General features: G+C 32.4%; 1 protein-coding gene across 1 annotated transcript in view; it reads left to right on the plus strand.

Annotated features, from left to right (window-relative positions):
- The window catches only part of LOC134720925 (dynein axonemal heavy chain 8-like), a 109,311-nt gene that overhangs the window by 65,656 nt on the left and 20,932 nt on the right, over positions 1-22,723 (plus strand). The window contains exons 56-73 of the mRNA XM_063583498.1: positions 492-684; positions 1,511-1,633; positions 2,362-2,492; positions 2,771-2,924; positions 3,691-3,855; positions 4,696-4,922; positions 5,542-5,764; positions 6,360-6,536; positions 7,247-7,414; positions 11,192-11,407; positions 11,996-12,133; positions 13,413-13,540; positions 15,309-15,477; positions 16,042-16,197; positions 16,915-17,070; positions 17,619-17,708; positions 18,436-18,528; positions 18,798-18,902. Coding sequence (XP_063439568.1) covers positions 492-684; positions 1,511-1,633; positions 2,362-2,492; positions 2,771-2,924; positions 3,691-3,855; positions 4,696-4,922; positions 5,542-5,764; positions 6,360-6,536; positions 7,247-7,414; positions 11,192-11,407; positions 11,996-12,133; positions 13,413-13,540; positions 15,309-15,477; positions 16,042-16,197; positions 16,915-17,070; positions 17,619-17,708; positions 18,436-18,528; positions 18,798-18,902 — 2,812 coding nt within the window. The remainder of the gene's footprint in view (positions 1-491; positions 685-1,510; positions 1,634-2,361; positions 2,493-2,770; positions 2,925-3,690; positions 3,856-4,695; positions 4,923-5,541; positions 5,765-6,359; positions 6,537-7,246; positions 7,415-11,191; positions 11,408-11,995; positions 12,134-13,412; positions 13,541-15,308; positions 15,478-16,041; positions 16,198-16,914; positions 17,071-17,618; positions 17,709-18,435; positions 18,529-18,797; positions 18,903-22,723) is intronic.

Consider the following 22,723-nt stretch of genomic DNA (forward strand, 5'->3'; position numbering starts at 1 on the left):
TAAAATATTTTGAAAATGTTGTAAAATTTTAAGTTTTAAGTGTAATACATATGATATGTTATTCCAGGGTTATTTCCTTCTCAAGTACCCATTACCCCACATATTGAAAGTTTTTGTTGTTATGCCCCACCTACAATAGTAAAGGGGTATTATAATTTTAGTCTGTGGGTACATCCTTTGTCCATTCTTTCCCTCTTCAGGTTAAAGTTATTGGTCAAGGTAGTTTTTGATGAAAATGAAGTCCCATCAACTTAAAACTTAGTACACATGTTCCATTTGATATGATCTTTCCAATTTTATGCCAATTTGATTAAAATGGAGTTTTTACACCAATTTCAAGGTCCAAATGGTAGTGTGAGTGGGGATCCATGTACTATGGACACTTTGTTTTTTATTATTTATTATTATATTATTACATATTGGTTCAGTTTGCTGAAACATATAAAACATTTTCATGAACAATTATTCTTTTTTTATTTTATTCATATTAGATTTACTAATTTTGAAGACAAGAATTGGTTTGAAAATGCACAGAAGGGTGTAATAAAGAACAATATTAGTGAGGAATTAGCAAGTATATGTCCTGAAGAACCATACTTTGTAGATTTCCTTCAGGATGCTCCTGAACCTACAGGAGAAGAGTCAGAGGATGCAGCATTGGAGGCACCAAAAATATATGAACTGGTTAGTATGAAATGTTGAATAGATAAAAAAAAAAAATTAAGTTAAGAAATTTGTTGTTTGAGGATATTCCCAGTCTGAATTTGTTACTGACAAATTGTTGATAGTGATGATGGATAGCTGTTAAACAGCAAAAGGAAAATAAAATGCATATTTGGGACAAAAACTTTTTAAAGTTATAAGAATATTTTCCCTGCTTTGTACTAGACCAACATTCTTAGTAGGAGTTTTAATTTAACAAGCTAGTTCTCAATATAGTAATCATCAGGAAGACATCTAAGACTTTGAGCCAACCAGTCTGTGCTCTTTCTCCTAAATGCTGTGTACACAGCAGAGATACAGCAAATACCAGTTTAAAGGTCTTTTGTTTTGCCTGTATGGGTTCAAAAGCACAACCTTCCACAATTAAGGTGAACACGAGATCATTTGGGTGGAACAACAGCTTGATGACAAAGTGATGCAAACAACTTGTAAGAAATAAACCTTCGAACCACCTTAACAAACTTCTAGTTTTGGTGAAATTTATGTAGAATATTTAAAGGGAAATAAGGCTAAATTGTAACAGATAACAGATTGGACAAAGGATTACATATTTACCTTCTTCATTATGATTTTCCTATTAGATTCTTAAATTTCCTTGATTTTGTTCTAATTTGAAATCAAGCTTTTTAATTTCTGGCATTTTACAGAGTAAACAATTGTTACCTGTTACCTGTTTAATGTATGAATGTACCCAGTAAAAATGTAACGAGAGGATATTTTTAGGTATTGCTTTATCACATCAGAATGTTTCAGACATAGAAATGATGCTTTGATATGAATTATTTAGGTGCCTAGTTATGAGTTCCTGAATGAAAAACTACTAACATATATGCAGCAGTATAATGAATTGGTTAGAGGAGGACATATGGACTTGGTATTTTTCAAGGACGCCATGGTTCATTTAATAAAGGTACAAATAATTATAGAAAAGTTATTCAAGGCAACATAGTTATTGTCTTGGTATATTTCAAGGACCACATGTTTTATCTTACAAAGGTACAAATCATTCAAAAAATCATTTCAAAAATAATCATCCAGTGGCTGAACAACACATTAAATCAGATATCAAATTAGTGAATGATTAGAGTTGTTCTGTCAAGATCTCAATATTTTGTATATTGTAATTTTTCCATTAGTTAATCTTTTTTTTTTATATTGTCTTTTTATGTAAATAAAGTATAACATGGTACAAACCATATATTTTTCTTCACTTTTTCACTTTTCATTTACATCTCGACAACACCTCGATACATTAAAATGGCAACTACTGTGTGTAACTTAAACTGATTGGTTTGAACTAAAGAAAATGTTGCAAAGGATTTTTATATGGCTCTAACCAAAGAGGATTGAGCACATAGTGTTATCCATATCTGTCATTCTCTTCTTTCTAAATTCTAACTTTTTAGGTTGTGCTTGTAAATATTGAGTTGATTTGTGTTCAAATGTATGAAGATGAGTTACAGATTGAGTTGCCATTTCATTTTGGTGGAATCACTTTTCTTTAAACTAGGCCATTGTAACTGCAGCAGGTGCAATGGTGTTTTCCTGACAATTAAAGATATAACTAGAAATTGTTACTTAATTTATGACAGCTGAAATGTCTATGAAAACTGATTTTTACATGAATATGTATTTTAGATATCAAGAGTTATAAGAACCAAGAGAGGAAATGCATTGCTGGTTGGTGTAGGAGGATCAGGGAAACAGTCTCTAACTAGACTGGCATCATTTATTGCTGGATACAAAATCTTTCAAATCACATTGTCAAGGTAATGGTCATGATTTTATAATTAAGTCGACCTGCCAAATTAATTTTAGTACAGTTAACATCATGAAAAAATAAATATTTCTACTCAGAAGATCTGAAAAGGATGAATACATTTACATATTTTTTACTTTTGTTTTTAACAGTTCATGAACAAGTAAAAGTAAATTCCACTTTTCTATTAATATCAAAACTTGTAACACAAAAACTATCAACTTGTTTAACTTGTTCTTTGTACTGTCATAAAGGTTCCATTTTGAGTGTTAATTATTTTGATTATAGATCTTACAATGTGAGTAACCTGATGGATGATCTGAAGTACCTATATCGTGTGGCTGGTGGTGAAGGGAATGGCATTACATTCCTCTTTACAGATAATGAAATCAAAGATGAGGCTTTCTTGGAATATCTCAACAATGTGTTGAGTTCTGGAGAGGTAAAGCTAATGTTTAAGACCATGTTGATCCTAGTTATAACTCAAAAATGTTTTAGGGGAAAAGGGGGAGGGATTTGGGGCATCGTATAGGGTTTCCTCAGTATTCATCTCCATACAAACATCCTCCTTTATTTCTATAATTGATTAACCTATACTTTTAAATTCTAGTTATTTTTTCAAATTTGAAAACCATGACACTATTAAAGATGGTACAGTTACAGATTGCCCAAAGACTAAAACAATAATGGAAAATTATACAAAACAAAAACTGATGTACTCTTCTTTCAATTTTTTGGGTACCATGGAAACAATCTTCATTTATTTTAACTTTCAGGAACATGCCATCAATAATATTTCTTTAAACCAGTCAATAAAACACATTTTAGAGCCACTAGTTATGTATCAAAGATAATCCTCAGTCAAATGATTACTAACGTAATATCTTTGTGTGCCAAACAAAAATTGATATAAGAGTACTAAAAGCTGTGTAGAAGAATTTCATGTTTGGTCTGCACTGCAATTCTCATTCCTGTTGGCACATTTATTCAGTACAACTCCTTTAACACTGATTATTATGTGCTGTGTTAATTGTGTGATTATTGTATATACATTGTAGTTTGGTATTTTGGTTGACCATAATGTTTCCTTAAAGCAGAAGAAAGCAGACATTTCTTTAAGAGTAGTGCTTATGTAAAACATGTAATGGTACTAATCTGTAATTTTACATGATGTGAACATTCATTGATTATATTCCTGATATTTTAAGGTTTCCAATTTGTTTGCCAAAGATGAGCAAGATGAAATATGCCAAGAATTGATTCCTGTCATGAAGAAGGAATTCCCAAAGCGTCCACCAACACAAGAAAATCTGTATGATTACTTCATTTTCAGAGCTAGAAATAATCTTCATACTGTTCTGTGTTTCTCACCTGTAAGTACCTGATTGGTTAATACAATCATAATTCATATATAAAATTGTAGTGAATCTGAACCAACATGCAGCTAAACATTGAATTATGCTTTTTCTGTTGTTAATTGTTTGAAACTTTTTTTGCTCCTTGGTTTTCAGCTCTTTTTTTTTAAATAATTTTGCCAAGTCTTGTCTGAAATTCAAAAGTGAACACTAAACATATATAAAAAATAAGATGTGGTGTGATTGCCAATGAGACAACTCTCCACGAGAGACCAACATGACACAGAAATTAACAGCTATAGGCCACTGTAAGACCTTCAACAATGAGCAAAGCCCATACCGCAATAGTCAGCTATAAAAGGCCCTGAAATGAAAATGTAAAATAATTCAAACTAGGGAAGAAAAAAAAGAAAAAAAATGAATGAAAAATAAATATGTAACACATAAACAAACAACAGCCACTGAATCTCAGGCTTCTGACTTGGGACAGGCACATACATAGAGAATGTGGCAGGGTTAATAGGTATAGGAAGATGTCGTATGATTGCCAATAAGACAACTCTCCACCCAAATAACAATTTATAAAAGTAAACAATTAAACATGTTAGCGGGATCCAAACCTTCCCCCTAACCTGGGACAGTGGTGTAACAGTACAACATAAGAACGAACTATATAAATTAGTTTAAAAAGGCTTAACTCAGCAGATGGATAAAAATAAAAATACTTCAAATACAAATATGGTGGTTTGACAAGGTTTATAACTCTATGGAACAGGATGAATGAGTATTACTCGTTTTACATGTAGAGTTTAAATATTTTCTTTCCTCAGATGAAATTAAAATCCTTTTGTATTACAGGTTGGAGAGAAATTTAGAAATAGGTCATTGAAGTTTCCAGGGCTGATATCTGGATGTACAATGGACTGGTTTAGTAAATGGCCAAAAGATGCACTGATAGCAGTATCTGGACATTTCCTGAATACTTTTAATGTTGTTGCTACACCAGAGGTCAAGACACAGCTTATTAACACAATGGGTGTAGTTCATGATGATGTAGCTCAAGTTTGTGTTGATTATTTTCAGAGGTTTGTATAAAAACCTTTAATGAAGTTTTTTCTTACTAATTCATGGTTCTGCTTTTCAAATTGTAGATTTTTTTAAAGAAAAGTGATGTTTTGTCAAAGCATATTTATTCCATCTAAAAGAAGTTCCCCTGGCATTTTATTTTTTTATAAATAATGATTTATGGTGTGATGTAGATTCAGTAACACCTATCTTCAACTTCCTGTTAACCAAATACTTCTATTTTCAAACACATTGTAGCTATATATTAAATTAGCATGATCTAAGGAACTAATTTTCTAAATTACTGTTTGATGCATATTTCCCTTGGTTCACAGAATTCTTTAAGCATGATATTACTGCTCACAGTTCTATTTGTTTATTTTAATATACTGTAAATTCAGAAATTATTGCGAGGTTTTTATTATTGCGAATAATGCGACTGAGTTGTAAACGCAATAATTAAAACTCGCATTTTATAATATTTTAACTGAATTAAGCATGACTTTTCTCAAAATCGTAAAAATTAAAATCGCATTCAAGTGTAAAATGACAAAATCGCAATAATAAATGCACGCAATAATTTCTGAATTTACAGTATACACTTTCACATTCACTAAATGTTGATTTTAAATATTTTAGATATAGACGACAAACTCATGTGACACCAAAGTCTTACTTGTCTTTTTTGGATGGTTACAAAAGTGTATACACAGTAAAACATGCAGAGATAGGAGAAATGGCCAGGAGAATGAACACTGGTTTAGAAAAACTTATCGAAGCTAGTGTATCAGTTGATGCACTTTCAAAGGAACTGGTTGTCAAAGAAAAGGAACTGGCTGTTGCTAATGTGAAAGCTGATAAGGTAACTTTTTGAGAGAATATATAATGCACTTGTTTCTTTTATTTTCTAATATATTGCTAAAAGACAAAATGAACATTGATGAAAACCACATGAAGTCAGTGAAATCCTTCTTAAATTTGTCTTAAATCATCAAATCTAACTACTAACTTAATGGAGCATTGATTTTTCTTAAGAATTGTTATGTTGTTGATACACCAATTTCTGTTATGATTATTTTAAAATAAATGTTTTTCCTTGTTTTTATGTCCTTTTTATATAAATGTACCTCTACATGAAAGAAGTTCATTCAATAGTTTTTCAGAAAATTAAAGAGATATGTGCATTTTGTATTCAATTTACATGTATATTTCAACTTTCCGAAGTTGTATGCAAAATTTCATCAAAATCTGTAAGTGCCACTTTGACCTTAATCCACCCTGAAACACTGGTTATTCTTATAATCTTATAAATGGAAAAGATAAAGTGTGAAAATCACTGTCCCTCTTTAGATCATGCCAAATTCAGTAAACTGTGTAAGAATGAATATGTGTTCTTGGTAGGTTTAAGACTTATTTATTGGAAGATAGGTGTCTGGTATATTTTTTTTCAATTTAAGGTATTAGCAGAAGTGACTGTAAGTGCAGCTGGAGCAGAAAAGGTCAAAGCAGAAGTGCAGAAAGTAAAAGACAAGGCACAGAAAATTGTAGATGAAATTAACGTGGAAAAGGCTTACGCAACAGAGAAACTTGATGCTGCTAAACCAGCTTTAGAATTGGCTGAATCAGCTTTAAAGGTATCAAATTTCTTATATAATAGAGTTTTTGCAATTTGTTTGGTTTGTTTTTCTATAAGTCAGCATTCAGGTGAGCACCTGACTTGAATTGAAATATAGTCCAGAAATTATTCAGGTAAGAACCATTTCTACATTTTATATGTGAGTTTGAACTATGGCAGAAATATTTCAACATCTATTTCCTTGTTTATTTATGACATATTTCCTTTTCTCAGTCTTAATGTATTAAAACTTGTACTCTTTAACTAAAAATTAAAAAAAAAACATCTTCAGATTTTTATTGTAGCAATATATAATTTGTCTCTTGAATACTAATGAAGTAACTCTCATTGTTCATTGGTATTGTTTATTATATTATGAAAGAAATTAATAAAACTGGTTAGTTTGCCCTCACTAGTATTTTGTTCCATTTCAACTTAACTTTGCTGATCTGGTCTAGCCTGTGCATGATGGTTAATGTATGATATTCTGTTTGGCTTGGAAAAACATGAGCTCTTCAGGGTTTGGTCTTGCATCCAATTGTGTAATGGGCCTAGATCAGAATATAGCCTTTTCCTGCTTGGAGCATTTTACATTGCAAGCAGATATTTAATTCTCTCAGGAATCTATGAATGGTGGTTGGACCAGTACAAGTGTATCTGGATTAATACTAATAAATTAAAGTAACTCTTAATAATATTTAAACTAATTATGTTGTTGTTTATTTATAGACTATTAAAGCATCTGACATATCTACTGTGAAGAAGCTGGGTAAACCACCACATCTGATTATGAGGATCATGGATTGTGTACTGATCTTGTTCCAGAAGAGAGTAGATATTGTGACGGCTGATCCTGAAAGACCTTGTTGTAAACCATCTTGGGGTGAATCTCTAAAGGTCTGTTAGTTATAATACATGCATTATAATTACATGAGTAAGACTTTTTAGGAATAACATACTAAGACATTTCAGATCAATCTTTGAAGGTGAAAAATTGAAGTATGCTTTTCCAAGCTGTTTTTGTAAAGCTTTAGATTTTGGAGTTTAGAAAAGCTGAATTATGCATATTTTTTTATAAATGGCTTATGGTCTGTATAAGTTTCTTACTGGCTTTTCATGATATCACTAATGTTATAAATTATAATAAAACTTTTATGTGTTATAACTGATGACAAAATGGATATTGATTATTTCTACGTTTACCATTCAGGAGAAAATGTCCTTGATATGTTGGAAAAAGGTACTGCAGATTGTTTACATGCAATAATTTTCAACGATTATTTTGAAATTTTTATATGTTGTTAATGATGACAAAATTGGAGGTCAAGTTAGATATTGATAATTTTAACTTTTACAGTGTTCAGAAGTTATGGTCCTTGGTAATAAGGGGAAATTAAGATGCATTCATTTTTATACGACCACAAAGTCATCTGCGTCGTCATCATTGTCGTCCAAAGACGGATGGTTTCCGGATAATAACTTTAGTATCAGTAAATAGAAGTCAATATAATTTTAACACAATGTTTATAACCACAAAAGAAATTTTGGGATTGATTTTGGGGGTTATGGTCCCTAAGGTTTAGGAATAAGGGGACCAAAAACAAGCATTTATCTAGCGTCAAGACAATAAATATAAAAAAGAAGATGTGGTATGATTGCCAATGAGACAACTATCTACAAAAGACCACAATGACACAGACATTGACAACTATAGGTCAGTTGTGTATAAGTATTTTAATTGTTCTGTAATTGTACCACAATGTTTAATACCATAAGTAGAAGGTTTGGATATATTTTAAGGGTTATGGGGCAAAGGGTCTAGGAATAAGGGACCAAAAACAAGCATTTTTGTAGTTTCAAGACAATAAATTGTAGTTATCTTTCTTTGTCCAGAATGGTTGTCGAATCACCTAAAACCAATGCTTTATGAAATCTCCTTTTAAAATTAGAGTTATCTTTCTTTGTCTAGAATAATAGTTGAATCAACTTAAATCAATGCTATATACAAAATACAATGCAATATTCACTTTTACTACCAACTGATAAATTAAAGCAATTTTTACCATTCAGTGATTACAAGCACTTTGATTACCATTCTAGGGTTATGCCCCTTTACAAGTGGAAAAATTGAAGATTTTTTTTGTTTCTGTTCTCTTAACTTAAGTTTGTCTCAACTAAATTTGATGAACTGTGTATAAAATTCTTATAACCTCTAAACTCAGTCTAAGTTCAATTTTTGGCAGCTTCACTTTTACAGTTCCTGAGTTATGTCCCTTTATAGCGTTATATGCTAGCTTGGGCATCATCTGTGTCCCTTTGGACACATTCCCCATTTATTTTTTTAGAAGTTACTATTAATTAGGGCCCCGCCTTTAGGCGGGTCACCCTATAGTAATCAGACTGTCCGTCCGTCCATCTGTCTGTCCGTAACACTTTCATGTCCGCTCCATATCTAGAGAACCATTATGATTTCATACTTTATACTTTAAGTGTATATTAACCAACACCAGAGGGCGTGTCATGATGTATGTACAACTTCCTAGGTCAAAGGTCAAGGTAAAAAAAACTTTGTTTCAGTTGACAACCCTGTATCCTGTGGTGAAGATCGTGTCCGCTCTATATCTTGAGAACCATTATGATTTTATACTTAATACTTGACATGATTATTAACCAACACCAGAGGGTGTGTCATGATGTATGTACAACTTCCTAGGTCATAGGTCAAGGTCAAAAACTTTGGTTTCAGTTGACAACCCCGTGTCCTGTGGTGAAGATCGTGTCCGCTCCATATCTAGATAACTGTTATGATTTCAAAGTTTATACTTGACATCCATTCTAACCACCACCAGAGGGCGTGTCATGATGTATGTACAACTTCCTAGGTCAAAGGTCAACGTCAAAAAAACTTTGGTTTCAGTTGACAACCCAGTGTCCTGTTGTGAAGATCGTGTCCGCTCTATATCTTGAGAACCGTTATGATTTCAAATATTATACTTGACATCCATTTTAACCAACACCAGAGGGTGTGTCATGATGAATGTACCACTTCCTAGGTCAAAGGTCTGTCTGTCTGTTGGTCTGTCCATCGCTAACAAATTTGATCCACACTATATTTAGAGAGGACAGCTGTTATTATTTCATACTTTATACCTGACAAACATTTTCAACTTAACATATATATTAACCAACACCAGAGAATGTGTCATAATGTATGCATCCTAGGTCAAAGGTCAGTCTGTCGGTCTGTCCATCCGTTCGTTGTTCTAAACAAATTGTATCCGCTCTACCTCTCGAGAACCGTTAATATTTCATACTTTATACTTGGTGGGTCATAATATATTGAAGGCATAATTCTAAAAATATGTGACAAATATCAATTGGACAGCACCTTTAAACATATTGTTCAAACATCAATCCATATATCCAGAAGTCACCTTAGAGTAGTCAACAATGAGTTCACATCATGCAGTCATATCACTATTATACTATGAAAGTAAGTTGAGAATATTTATCAGTTTTAACTTAAAATCTTAGATTAAAATCACACGGTGAAATATGTAATAACTTCAAATAATGCTTCACATCAGATTATCCATACAACTTATTTACCCCACGTTATTGACAGCGGGGCCCACAGAGATGGCTCCCATCTCAATGATATCTAGTTAATATTAATTTTAACCTTGACATTTTATATTTTAATACTTTATGATGTATTTTAATGAGTAGTTATTGTGGCAAACTCCACTAGAAATTTGAATTGAGATCATTTTTGGAATAAGGGAAAAAGGGGGGGTGTTTCAATTTTTCTCATTTCAGATTTCAGAAATTAAAAAGAAAATTTCTTGAAATATTTTTTTTTGTAAGGATAAATAGTCAACAGCATAGTGAATTGCTCAAAAGCAAAAAAAAAAAAAAGTTTATTAAACTACATTCATTCTATGTCAGAAACCTCCTCTGTGTCAACTTTTTAATCACAATCAAAATTTAGAGCTGTATCCAGCTTTTATTATATATATAAATGTATTTAAGAATAATGCTGAATAATAATGGTTAGAATTATTATTATGTTATGCTATTGTTTCAGAAAAAGGGAGAAGGTTTGGATCAATTAAAACGTTTAATCCCGCTACAAATGTTTGCACCTGTCCTAAGTCAGGAATCTGATGTACATTAGTTGTCGTTTGTTTATGTAATATATACGTGTTTCTCGTTTCTCGTTTTGTTTATATAGATTAGACCGTTGGTTTTCGGGTTTGAATGGTTTTTGGGGCCCTTTATAGCTTGTTGTTCGATGTGAGCCAAGGCTCCGTGTTGAAGGCCGTACTTTAAACCTATAATGGTTTACTTTTAAATTGTTATTTGGATGGAGAGTTGTCTCATTGGCACTCACACCACATCTTCCTATATCTAATAAATGTTGTGTCCATACTTGCCACAACCGTTCAGGGTTCGACCTCTGCGGTCGTATAAAGCTGCACCCTGCAGAGCATCTGGTTGTATATATGTAAATGTATTTAATAATAATGCTGAATAATAATGGTTAAAATTATTATAATTATTTTTTAAGTTCCATCCTTAAAAGTTTTTCTGTGGAGATCTCTATTGCTTTATTTTATTGTGAGAATCATCAGAACTAACAAGAATTGAATGTCAGTTAACATGTCTTTATAGTTGATGAGTGGTTCTGGGTTTCTGCCTAGTTTACAGTCATTTGCTAAAGACACTATAAATGAGGAAACAGTAGAACTGCTAACACATTATATATCTATGGAGGATTATACATTTGAGACAGCTAAGAAAGTCTGTGGTAATGTGGCTGGACTCCTATCATGGACGACAGCTATGGCATTTTTCTTTGGAATCAACAAGGAAGTATTGCCATTGAAGGTTAGTTACTTTATTAATTTATTTTATTTTACATTTACAGTGAAACCTCCTTTTACAGTCACCTTGTTTCAGCGGTCACCTATCTCTAACCGTCATTTTTAGACCCTGCAAATGTTTTTTTCTGTTCAATTTAACTCATTTCAGCTGTCTCTTAATTTTCACACAAAATCATCAATTCAATAGGGATAGCTCATTAGGAGGTGAATTTGCTGCTTTTGGACAGCAATTTGACAACATCACTTAATAAAAATAAGTTTTGACAGGTGAATTTTATTTTCGTTATTTTTGGGACAGGTTTTCTGTTCATATGCAAACTTAACAGATTAGCCAACTGCTTCAGACTGAAACATGTGTAATTGCTCATTACAGCATGTGTATAAACATGTTGACAGATTACTCCTTTGAGAATTATGGGGTGATTTAAATCGTTTTCACTTGTCACTGTGTCATCTTCATAAAAACATTTCCATAATTGTTGAAACAATGTTTTTAATAGCTTTATTCTCAATAGCTATCAATAATCTTTTTTCATATATAACTTTCTAATTTACAATTTAGTATAACATTTATTTCTTTTGATAAACATAGGCAAATCTGGCAATTCAAGAGTCCAAATTAGGAGTTGCCACTGCTGAACTGAATAAAGCACAGTCACAGCTAGATGATAAACAGGCAGAATTGGATAAAGTGCAAGCCATGTATGATGCCGCAATGGCAGAAAAACAGGTTTGATATTTATTTGCTAATAAATTTACAAATGACCCCAGGTGATAAAGGAAAGGATTCTTATCATCTTTATACCTAAAAGGTTCAGGTTGTGTAAGGGAGATCACCTATATCAGGTGAATCTTACAGTATGAAGATTTTGTGTAAACCAAAGAAGTTGGAAAATCATAATTTCTTCCTGAAAGTGAGTACTGCGATGACTTGAACCAAGCTTGACAAATTTCTTATTTAGTTCAACTTGATGAAAAACACATGCAAGAGGACATTTTTAGTGTCAATTTTCTAAATATTTCTCATCTCTAGCTTTATAAAATTTATGATAAAAATGAGGATTGTAGAACCATTTAAATTAATTAGATTCATACTGTTGTGATCATCTGGCCTCACGGTCATAAATTTTTGGAGCATAATTTTTGTACTCAAACTCGAAAATCAACCAATGAAATTGCTGGATTTCATGTTTCAAGCATGATTTTTGTGCTCCGAGCACTGAGCAAAGTTTTATGCCTTCAAGGCCAGATAGAACACAACCCAGTTATTATGCTCACATATATCACCATTAAAACCTATATGACTTATTTTTGACAGAAAATCCTGCGGATAGAATTTATATTATATCAGTCTGGCATGCATTACTGAATAACATTCATTTAAGAATTAAATTGAATACTTTTTGTAGTTTTATTTGGCAACTTAACCTACAATTTTGGGTGTGAAAAGCTTTAAATGAAGCACATTTTGTATCAAGCATGAATTTGTATGAAACATTCATATAATGTAATGTTAATATTAAGAACATCATATTATTTTTATGCCCCACCTATGATAGTACAGATGCATTATGTTATCTGGTCTGCATACGTTCTTCCGTTCGTTTGTTCGTTTCTCTGTCCCTCTTCAGGTTAAAGTTTTTGGTCAAGGTAGTTTTTGATGAAGTTGAAGTCAAATAAACTTGAAAGTTAGTACACATGTTCCCTATGATATGATCGTTCTAATTTTAATGCCAAATTATAGTTTTGACCCCCAATTTCACAGTCCATTGAGCATAGAAAATGAAAGTGTGAGTGGGGCATCTGTGTACTGGGGACACATTCTTGTTGTGCATATTTTAATATACAAGGAAATAATAAATAAGCTTGGTAAGTCATGATATCTCAATTTTTAATAGCTTAAAGTAAGACTTTGGAAAACTTGTTACTAAGTTGTATTTAAAATAAATTTCAGTAGAAACAAATCCATGTGAGGTTATGTGAACTAATTAGATGTTAATGTTCTATAGGAATTATTGGAAGATGCTGAATCATGTAGAAGAAGGATGTCAGCTGCTTCGGCTCTGATTGGTGGTCTTGGGGGTGAGAAAATCAGATGGACTGAACAAAGTAAACAATTCAAATCACAGATAGAAAGGTAGGTTTAGTGTCTTAACTTGAGGAGGACACATACAAATCCAATTGAACTTTCCCATTAGAAACAGCCTCAAAAGTCTTTTATGTTAAGGGGGTACACCCACCTTTTGTAATTTGTAAGGGTTCCGCAGAAACCAGTGCCTCGCCTACTTTTGCAGTTAATCACAGGCTCAACAAAAATGAGAAAAAATCAATAAAATTATTCCTCTTGGTACTATCTTTTGATTGTAAGAAGCTTCTGTGCAAGTTTGGTTAATATCAATGATAGTTTATGAATCTGGAAGAAAAACTAAGTCCATTCATAAGTAAAATACAGATGAGGTACAAAATTTTAACAAAATTTCATTCTAGAAACTAGCCTTTGATCATAAACAAGCTTCTGTCAAAGTTTGGTACAAATCCAAAATAATATAAGAAAGTTATTAAAATTGTATAAACTTTAACCACAGAGTGAATGTGTTGTTTCCTTGCAGAAAATCTAAGCCCATTTAAAGTAAAATACAGAAAAAAATGGAATTTTATTTTTTTCAAAATTTACTACTGGATACTATCTTGTGATCATAAACAAGCTGTCCAAGTTTGGTACAAGTCCAGTTTAGTTTAAGAAAGTTATAAAAATTTCAAAAACTTTAACCACTGAGTGAATGACTGGACACGGACGCAGGCGGAATGTATGATCGCTTTGTCCTGCTTTTTATACGCCCGTCTTTTAGACGGGACGTATTATGGTATACCGTTGTCCGTCCGTCCGTTGTCCACACTTCGGACAATAAGTCAAAAACACTTTCACCAATGTCCATGAAACTTAACCCTTACCATGTGGTGACCGTCATTTGACGGGCGGACCCTAATAACCGTTTTTTGGCTCCAATGGCGTTTCATACTTTTAGAATTCCACTTTATGGTACTTATTTTTAAAGTTATGCATGTTCAGTCAACATGAGGCTATCCATATTCACGTTTCTCATGTATAAGTAGCATTTTGAGCACAAATACGGACTTGGAAAATTGAAATTGACTAAAACTCGTTTTTTTGGAGGGGTAGACTTCACATCTGTATCTTACACAAGAAGTTCAGAGGCATAAAACTAGCAAAGATAGTGCAAACCCATGGCCATATAACTACTGATCATTATTATTATTGAAATACGCATAGGAAACAACTACTTCTTGTTTTGGGTCCATTCAAAGTCAGAAATCGGCAAAAATCGTGAAATTCGGTATTTTGGGTCCAAATGACCTTCTGTAGACTGCTGAACAAAGATCAGATTCACTCCTACCTAACAACTGTTGGGGTCAATTTGTTCACTAGGGTCCACTCTACACGTAGGCTACAGCTGGATACCTTAACCAGCAACCCTGGGTCTTCTGGGTCAAGAGAAGGGATGAGAAATCGGCAAAATTGACGCTTTTTGCACCTGATGACTCACTTTGGAGCAAATTCCCGCCCAAATAAATTAAGGTTTCAATGACATAATGATTGACTAATAAAGTAAACGTCATTTATTATTTAAATTCTGATATAATTAAAAAGATAGTTTCCTTCTTGTATAGAGTTGAACCTTAATTTCTAGCTACTATTGCCCTTTAGAAAAGATCATGATATAAGTAGGATTAAATGTTCCTGACAAAGTAGAATGATGTATGAACATTTTATGGATCCTTAATTGACATTTATCAGAATTCAGTTGTTTTAAATCTCAACAAAATGACCACTGCCCATATCTGTTTTTGGTGGATTTTTTAAATAATGAGAATTATACTTACAGATTAGTAGGTGATATACTTCTTTGTACTGGATTCCTGTCTTATTCTGGACCATTCAACCAAGAATTCAGAGATAAATTGATCAAAAATTGGCAAAAGGAAATGTTCGCCAGAAAAATTCCATTTTCCGGAGATATAAATTTGATCACCATGCTTGTAGATACTACAACGGTAAGAAGTTTAAAAGAAAAAACATGGACTGCATTATTTTGTTAATTTGAGAATGATGCATTTAAAAATAAAAAGATGTTGAATGATTGCCAATGTGACAACTTTAGACCACTGTACAGCCTAAAACATTAGCATATCCCATACCATACAGCTTCAGTATGCTATAAAAGTTCCCTGCATGACAAAATGTTAATCAATCAATTGCCTGATTTTTGCTCAAATCAAAAACAAATATCATAAAACCATGAACAAATGATAACAATTTTATAAACATTAAAAAGTTTGTTTGGAGTAACAGAAACTTGTTTTTATTACTAGAAATTTGTGTGAAACATGTGAAAGGGCACTTATATTATCTTCTCTTTTATTTTGGCATTTCATTTTTTATTTGTGAGGTAAAAAAAAAATTGAAGAAGCATGTTTTCACAAACAACATTTGAACAATTAATTCACTGTACACCATTAGTGCATGCACACGTTAATGTCCATAAAAACTCATTGAAAATGTTAAATCAGTTATATGATTGGCAAAATGAATCATTAACCAAAACTATTTACTTTCAGATTGGTGATTGGAACATTCAAGGATTACCAAATGATGAATTATCAGTACAGAATGGTATCATTACAACAAAGGCTACTAGATATCCATTGTTGATAGATCCACAAGGGCAGGGTAAAAACTGGATTAAAAATCGTGAGAAAGAAAGAGAACTACAGGTTACTATAATATAGTGTTAACAAGGACATCTTTCTTTTTGATAGTAGTTAGGTTTTTTCAAATTTGATACAGGTATTGGTGAATTTTCACATCATATTGTTATACTTCCAGCTTGGTGAATGGCAAAGTATTAATGTGTTTATTTGTCTGGGTTGCAATGAAACTGACATATGCTATGTCACTATTCCAAATTGAATTTATTCTCCAAAATTTTATAAATAAACCAAAAAGTCCAAAGTTTCTGCCACAGGACTGTTCCAAGGATTGTCTTTATCTTGCATCATCCCATCTTGCACTACCTATTATAATTTTTCATCCAAATCATTTCAAATTGTTTTTTTGTATAACCAGAGGGTGATAACTATTCTTTCACAGTTCCTTTCTTACAAAAGGAATTATGAACCCATTTCATTTCTAAATCCAAAGATTTTTTGGGGTTTGTCATTGCACAGACTTTCCTATGAATGATCTTAATGGAGGTAGTATTGTTTTAGATTTGGTTAAATTTCAGCATGGGTTACTTGATTTGTCATCAAGAATGGCATGATTTTTTTTAAATTTTAAAACCTTGTCGTAAAGAATAGAATAGAATAGAGTTGATATTAAATCATATGACATTTTTAAGTAATTTAATAGAAAAGAAAGGATATAAAGTATCCATGACACAAATTCGCTTTTATTGCTGTTGTTGATCTATGATTTCAATCTATTTATAGGTAACATCCTTGAATCATAAGTATTTCCGAACACATCTTGAGGACTGTCTCTCGCTGGGACGACCACTCTTGTTGGAAGATATTGGTGAAGACCTTGATCCAGCCTTAGACAATGTTCTAGAGAAAAACTTTATTAAGTCAGGATCTACTTTCAAAGTAAGTACTTACTAGAAAATTCTGACAGTTATAATTTGTGATAGTTCTATGGTTAAAGTTAAGATCCAACTGAATTGAAAACCATAAACTACATCATATTATATTGACGTATAGTTGCTTAAATATCACTTCTTTTAGATAGGTGTCTTATTGGATATCATACCACATCTCTTTACATATAAGTCCTTTTCTGGGTTTCTCCTGAAACCAATTTTCAGAGTGAAGATGGGAAAAAAATAATTTCAAAATTGATTTTCGATACCCTTTTTTAGATGAAACACACAAGCATACTTTCCAACCATCAGCAATGAGAAATCCTTTTGAGGCATGACATGCCATGAAATGTGCTCAAACAGGCACAGAGGAAAAAATCACATAATTTAATTTGAATAGGGAATGGAAAACTACTGTTAACTGTAATTATGTTCAACAGTTGTTCATCATGAGTGTTACCAGAAAGGTATATCTTTGCAAATGAAATAAAGTTTACAATTAACTGAAAACTCATTCAACATGAAAACAATTAATACATTTTTTTTTATATTTAGGTGAAAGTTGGAGATAAGGAATGTGATGTTATGCAAAGCTTTTATTTGTACATGACAACAAAGTTGGCCAATCCAGCTTACACACCAGAGGTTAGTACATTTTTAGTTTGTCATACTTTTAACTAGGTTCAACACACTTGAAAAACACGAAAAGTCAGTCATGTCACGTTAGGAAAACTTCATGGAATCCTAAGGGAGAAGTGAAAGAGAACAAATTCACATGCTGACTGATATGCTTGCATTGAAATTTCAAAATTCCTTTGAAGTTTGTATGTAAAAACACATTTGCCTTGATTTGTATAAATTTGAAATTCTCATGGATGTCCCCTAAAATGAAGACTATATATTGTTGTGTTCATCAGTTTAAAGATGCAAAATCAGTTAAAGCTAAAATTTGAACAATGAATTAAGGGAGAAAAATGGTATTTTTGGAGGGGCGGCCTTCTTTATGCAGTAAATAGATCTGACACTTAAAAAAAAATTTTTTTGGGTTAAATTTCATAAAGACATTCATTGTTTTAATGATATTCAGTACTTGAATATTCAAGTTAACAGTAATCTGTATTTGAATTACTTTTCTTCTCAAGAAAACTTGTAATTAGAAATTAGAAGATCATGATCAAAGGAAGATAACTCTAACTTAAAACTATAATTGATACAATTCAATGGTTTATTTTGAGTTTTCAATATTTCAAAATGCAACGTTCTTTACCCTTCTGAGATTACACCCAGCTTATTAAATGAGATAGATAAAATCCTATCTACAAATGGAAGTATAGAAAATTAATATATATTATATATTACTTTAATCTTACAGGTCAGTGCGAGGACATCTATAATAGACTTCACAGTAACAATGAAAGGTTTGGAAGATCAGCTGCTTGGACGTGTCATACTTACGGAAAAAAGTGTAAGTTTGGAAAGGGAAAAAAATGGGATGACTACTTGACTGTATAATTGCAATTCCATTTCAAATGGTAATACACATGTTTTATTTATATAGTTAGAAATATCCTGAACCCCTCCATCCATTCATTTTAGCATTATATGAAGAATAGTCAAACACCTCCCCATTTTCATGAAATAGTCCAAAGGGATTTATAAGTGAACGGAAATTAATATATAGCAACAATTATAGAACTATACACATGTGAGTTGTGACTTACCTTATGATTGCAGGAATTGGAAGCTGACAGAGCTAAGTTGATGATGGATGTTAACATGAATAAAAGAAAGATGCAAGAACTAGAAGATAATTTATTGTACAAGCTAACCAGTACTAAGGTAAAAATTTGTCATTTGTTGATATTTAAAGCCACTATCAAGTAGCAGAAAGATAGATTTTGTTTGGTTAAGTTTTTATTTTAGGTCCATATCTTAATTAAGTTACCTTCTGCAAAAATGAAAATCAATAATATTCTACCATTACATTTTTCTGGTGTAGTACAGCACTATAAAACAAGTTTGGTCCTTCTAACCAACATTTTTTATACAGTTCGTTGTTGCTTACAACAACAGCATCCAGTCTCAAAATTGGAACATATAAAATTGTAACCCTTGACATGCAGGTTAACGGTGCAGTTTGAACCCAAATATAAACTTGAAAAATGGAAATCAGATAAACTGTTTTTTGTCTGGTAAGAGGGGCTTCACTTTGCTGTCTGGAACATGCAGTATAGAGCAATAAAACTCCAGGTCCAGGTGAAGTGATGTTATGTTTGTTCACTCTACATGCTAACTACAGTGAGTTACATCTATCAGTGTCCCAAATTTTAAAAAAATGTCAAAATTGAAGCATTTTTACACCTGAGGTTATCTTTAGGGAAGCAAAATAAATTATTTTCAGTGATAATGAACGCCATACTAAACTCCAAATTGTACACAAGAAACTAAAATTAGAAATAATACAAGACTAACAAAGGCCAGAAGCTCCTGACTTGGGACAGGCGCAAAAATGCCAGTAAAGCATGCCCACCTCTACATTGTCAAGCCATTATAACAAATTGCCTAAACTTAACCTGCCAACTTTCGGGGGAAATCTACTAGAATGGTCAGCCTTTTGGGATTCCTATAACAATTCCGTACATGAAAATCCTTCATTATGGGATGTGCAACAATTTAATTATCTAAAATCGCAACTTTATGGAGAAGCTAGCCAGTGTTTATCGGGAATGCAAATGACTAATACAAACTATATTCAAGCAATACAAACTCTACTTGAGACAACACAAAATAGTAAACGCATACATGCCAAATTTGCTAAATTTGCCTGCACCAACGCCCGGAATTAGGGGACTGAAATTGTTCAGTGACACTATAGAAAGTAATATACGTGACCTAGAAGGAATGGGTCGATATCAGGAGTCGTACAGAAGCCTATTAATACCACTAGTACTCAACAAACTTCCGTATTTTGTCAGACAAAACATTACTCGAGACCATGGTAATGATGGTTGGGATATTTCAAGTTTAGGCAAAGCAATAAAGAAAGAAATTTGTTTCCAAGAGGCTGCTAACACCAATCCTATTGAAACCTACATTATCCCCACCGCATGGTTCTTGACAGAAACTACAAATAAAAGATGGAGGTCAACAGTGTCTAAAAATAGTAACAACAATAGTTCCGTTAAGACTTAAAAGCCGTGTTTGTTTTCTCAAAACCCGCATCACCCAAATGAATGTACAAAGATCACCGATATAAATGCCTGCACCCAAATTGTAAAGGAAAAACGAGTTTGCTTTAACTGTTATGGTAATCACAAGGTTTCGGAATGTAAGTCAAAATACAGTTGCCGAAATTGCAGTAAGAGACATCACAGTAGCATCTGCCATAATAATTAACTAAATGAAAATTCCACTTCAAATGTAAATAAATAAATAAATGTACCACAGAAACAAAGAGAGCCACTATGCATTCTGCAGTTACAGCACATACCGAAATTCTATTGAAATCTGCCGTAGCAACCGTATGGTATCATGATGGAAGTGTTATGACTAACATTCTACTTGATGAAGGCGCTCAAAACTTGTTTATATCACAAGAACTAGTAGAAAAACTCCACATCAAATCAACTGGTATAGTAAGCATCAAAACTCTAGCATAACTTTTAGGGAAAATAAATGTGTCGCAAAACTACCTTGGGAACCACCACCACTACCAAAGGATTGAGTTAAAGACAACATACCATTTTGCACATCTGGGATAGATTTTACCGGACCTCTTTACATCAAGGATACATCTCATCTTTTACACGGAAGAATTATTACGACCACAGAGATGCACAACGACAAACACAACGCGGATATTCAACAACTTGATATGATCACAGCAAACAAACTATTTGAGAGAAAAGGACTTTTATTAGACCATTTTGCAAAACGTTGGTCTTATGAATATCTTACCAGATTACGTGAATATCATCGATCCTCTGGAAAACATACTGGACAAGTTAACATTGGTGATGTAGTTCAACTAGGAAGTGAATCACCACGACTTTTATGGAGATTAGTTACAATAGAAGAGGTCATTAAAGGAGGAGATGGACTTATTCGAGCAGCAAAAGTACGGACTTATAGAGGACTAGTTACCACACAACCAAAAGTATCTTTTTATCTTACGATCATAAAGCATCTTAACTAGCAAGACGTTATTTTCTTCCACAAGTATCAGAAAGCTCTTAACCCTCAGAATAGCAGGGTTAAACATGTTTATGAGATCTCAAGTTCTCAACCTTCCCTATACCTCTAGCCAATGTAAAAAAGTAAAGGCATAACAATACACATATTAAAATTCATTTCAAGAGAAGTCCGAGTCTGATGTCAGAAGATGTAACCAAAGAAAATAAACAAAATGACAATTATACATCAATAACAACAGATTACTAGCAGTTAACTGACATGCCAGCTCCAGACTTCAATTAAACTGATTGAAAGATTATGTCTTCATCAAATGAATATCAGGCACAATCCTTCCTGTTAGGGGTTTAGTATCATACCATCATAACATATATGAGAAGAACATAACTCGTGTCATGCCAACAACTGGTTTTTTTTTTAAATAAATGTGTTTAGTTCCCATGCAAAGACCCTATAAGTGAATCAATATTAGAGCCAAAATATGCAATATTTAATTACCTAACAACAGTATCGTAACTATATCCGTTCTTAATAAGCCTATTTAAAGGTTTTGTTAGCTTCTGAGGTGAATACTGACATTTTTGTGCTTTATAAAGAATATTTCCATAAAAAATTGGATGTGAAATACCTGAACGTATAAGAAGTCTGCATGTTGAGCTATATTTACAAATAATGTCCTTATACCGATGATAAAATTTAGTAAATGTTTTGACTAGTTTAAATTTGTGATATTGAAATCCCTGATGTAATAATTGTTCAGTAATACATAAATTTCTCTTGTTAAAATCTAAAACATTGTTACATACATGTGCGTATCGTACAAGTTGAGATATATAAACACCGTAAGATGGTGACAAGGGAACGTCACCATCTAAAAATGTTTAATCAACGATAGGAAATGAAAAATCATCTCTTTTATTATAAATTTTAGTATTAAGCTTTCCGTTACTGATAAAGATATTTCTTTCGTAACATACTGAAGTCCTCATTATTGAGAGCCAAAATATCATCCAAATATTAAATTTGTGTATAAGATGTTGGGTCTTTGATGATTTTTGTCATAAATTGTAACTCATAGCAATACAAAAACAGGTCAGCAATAAATGGTGCATACTTAGTCCCCATTGAAATTCCGATAACCTGATGATATATGGAATCTCCAAAGCAAACAAAAATGTCATCTAGTAAAATTTCAAGGGCAGATGTAGTAGCAAAGCATGTCCAATTGACATAGGTTTTTTGCTTATTGTTACTAAAAAAATGACCTAAAAGAGTTTGAACATATATATTCACATTCTGACTTTTTAAATGCCCATTTAAAAAGATGTGTGAATTTTTTCTTAATGAGAATGTGAGGCAATGTGGTATTTAAGGTAGTAAAATCAAAACTTTGAACAGATTCAAAATCACTTATATAAGCATGCAATTTATCAAGTACTTCCAACGAGTTCTTGACACTCCAAAAGTAA

The sequence above is a fragment of the Mytilus trossulus genome, chromosome 6 (assembly GCF_036588685.1).
Source record: "Mytilus trossulus isolate FHL-02 chromosome 6, PNRI_Mtr1.1.1.hap1, whole genome shotgun sequence".
NCBI classification, from domain to species: domain Eukaryota; kingdom Metazoa; phylum Mollusca; class Bivalvia; order Mytilida; family Mytilidae; genus Mytilus; species Mytilus trossulus.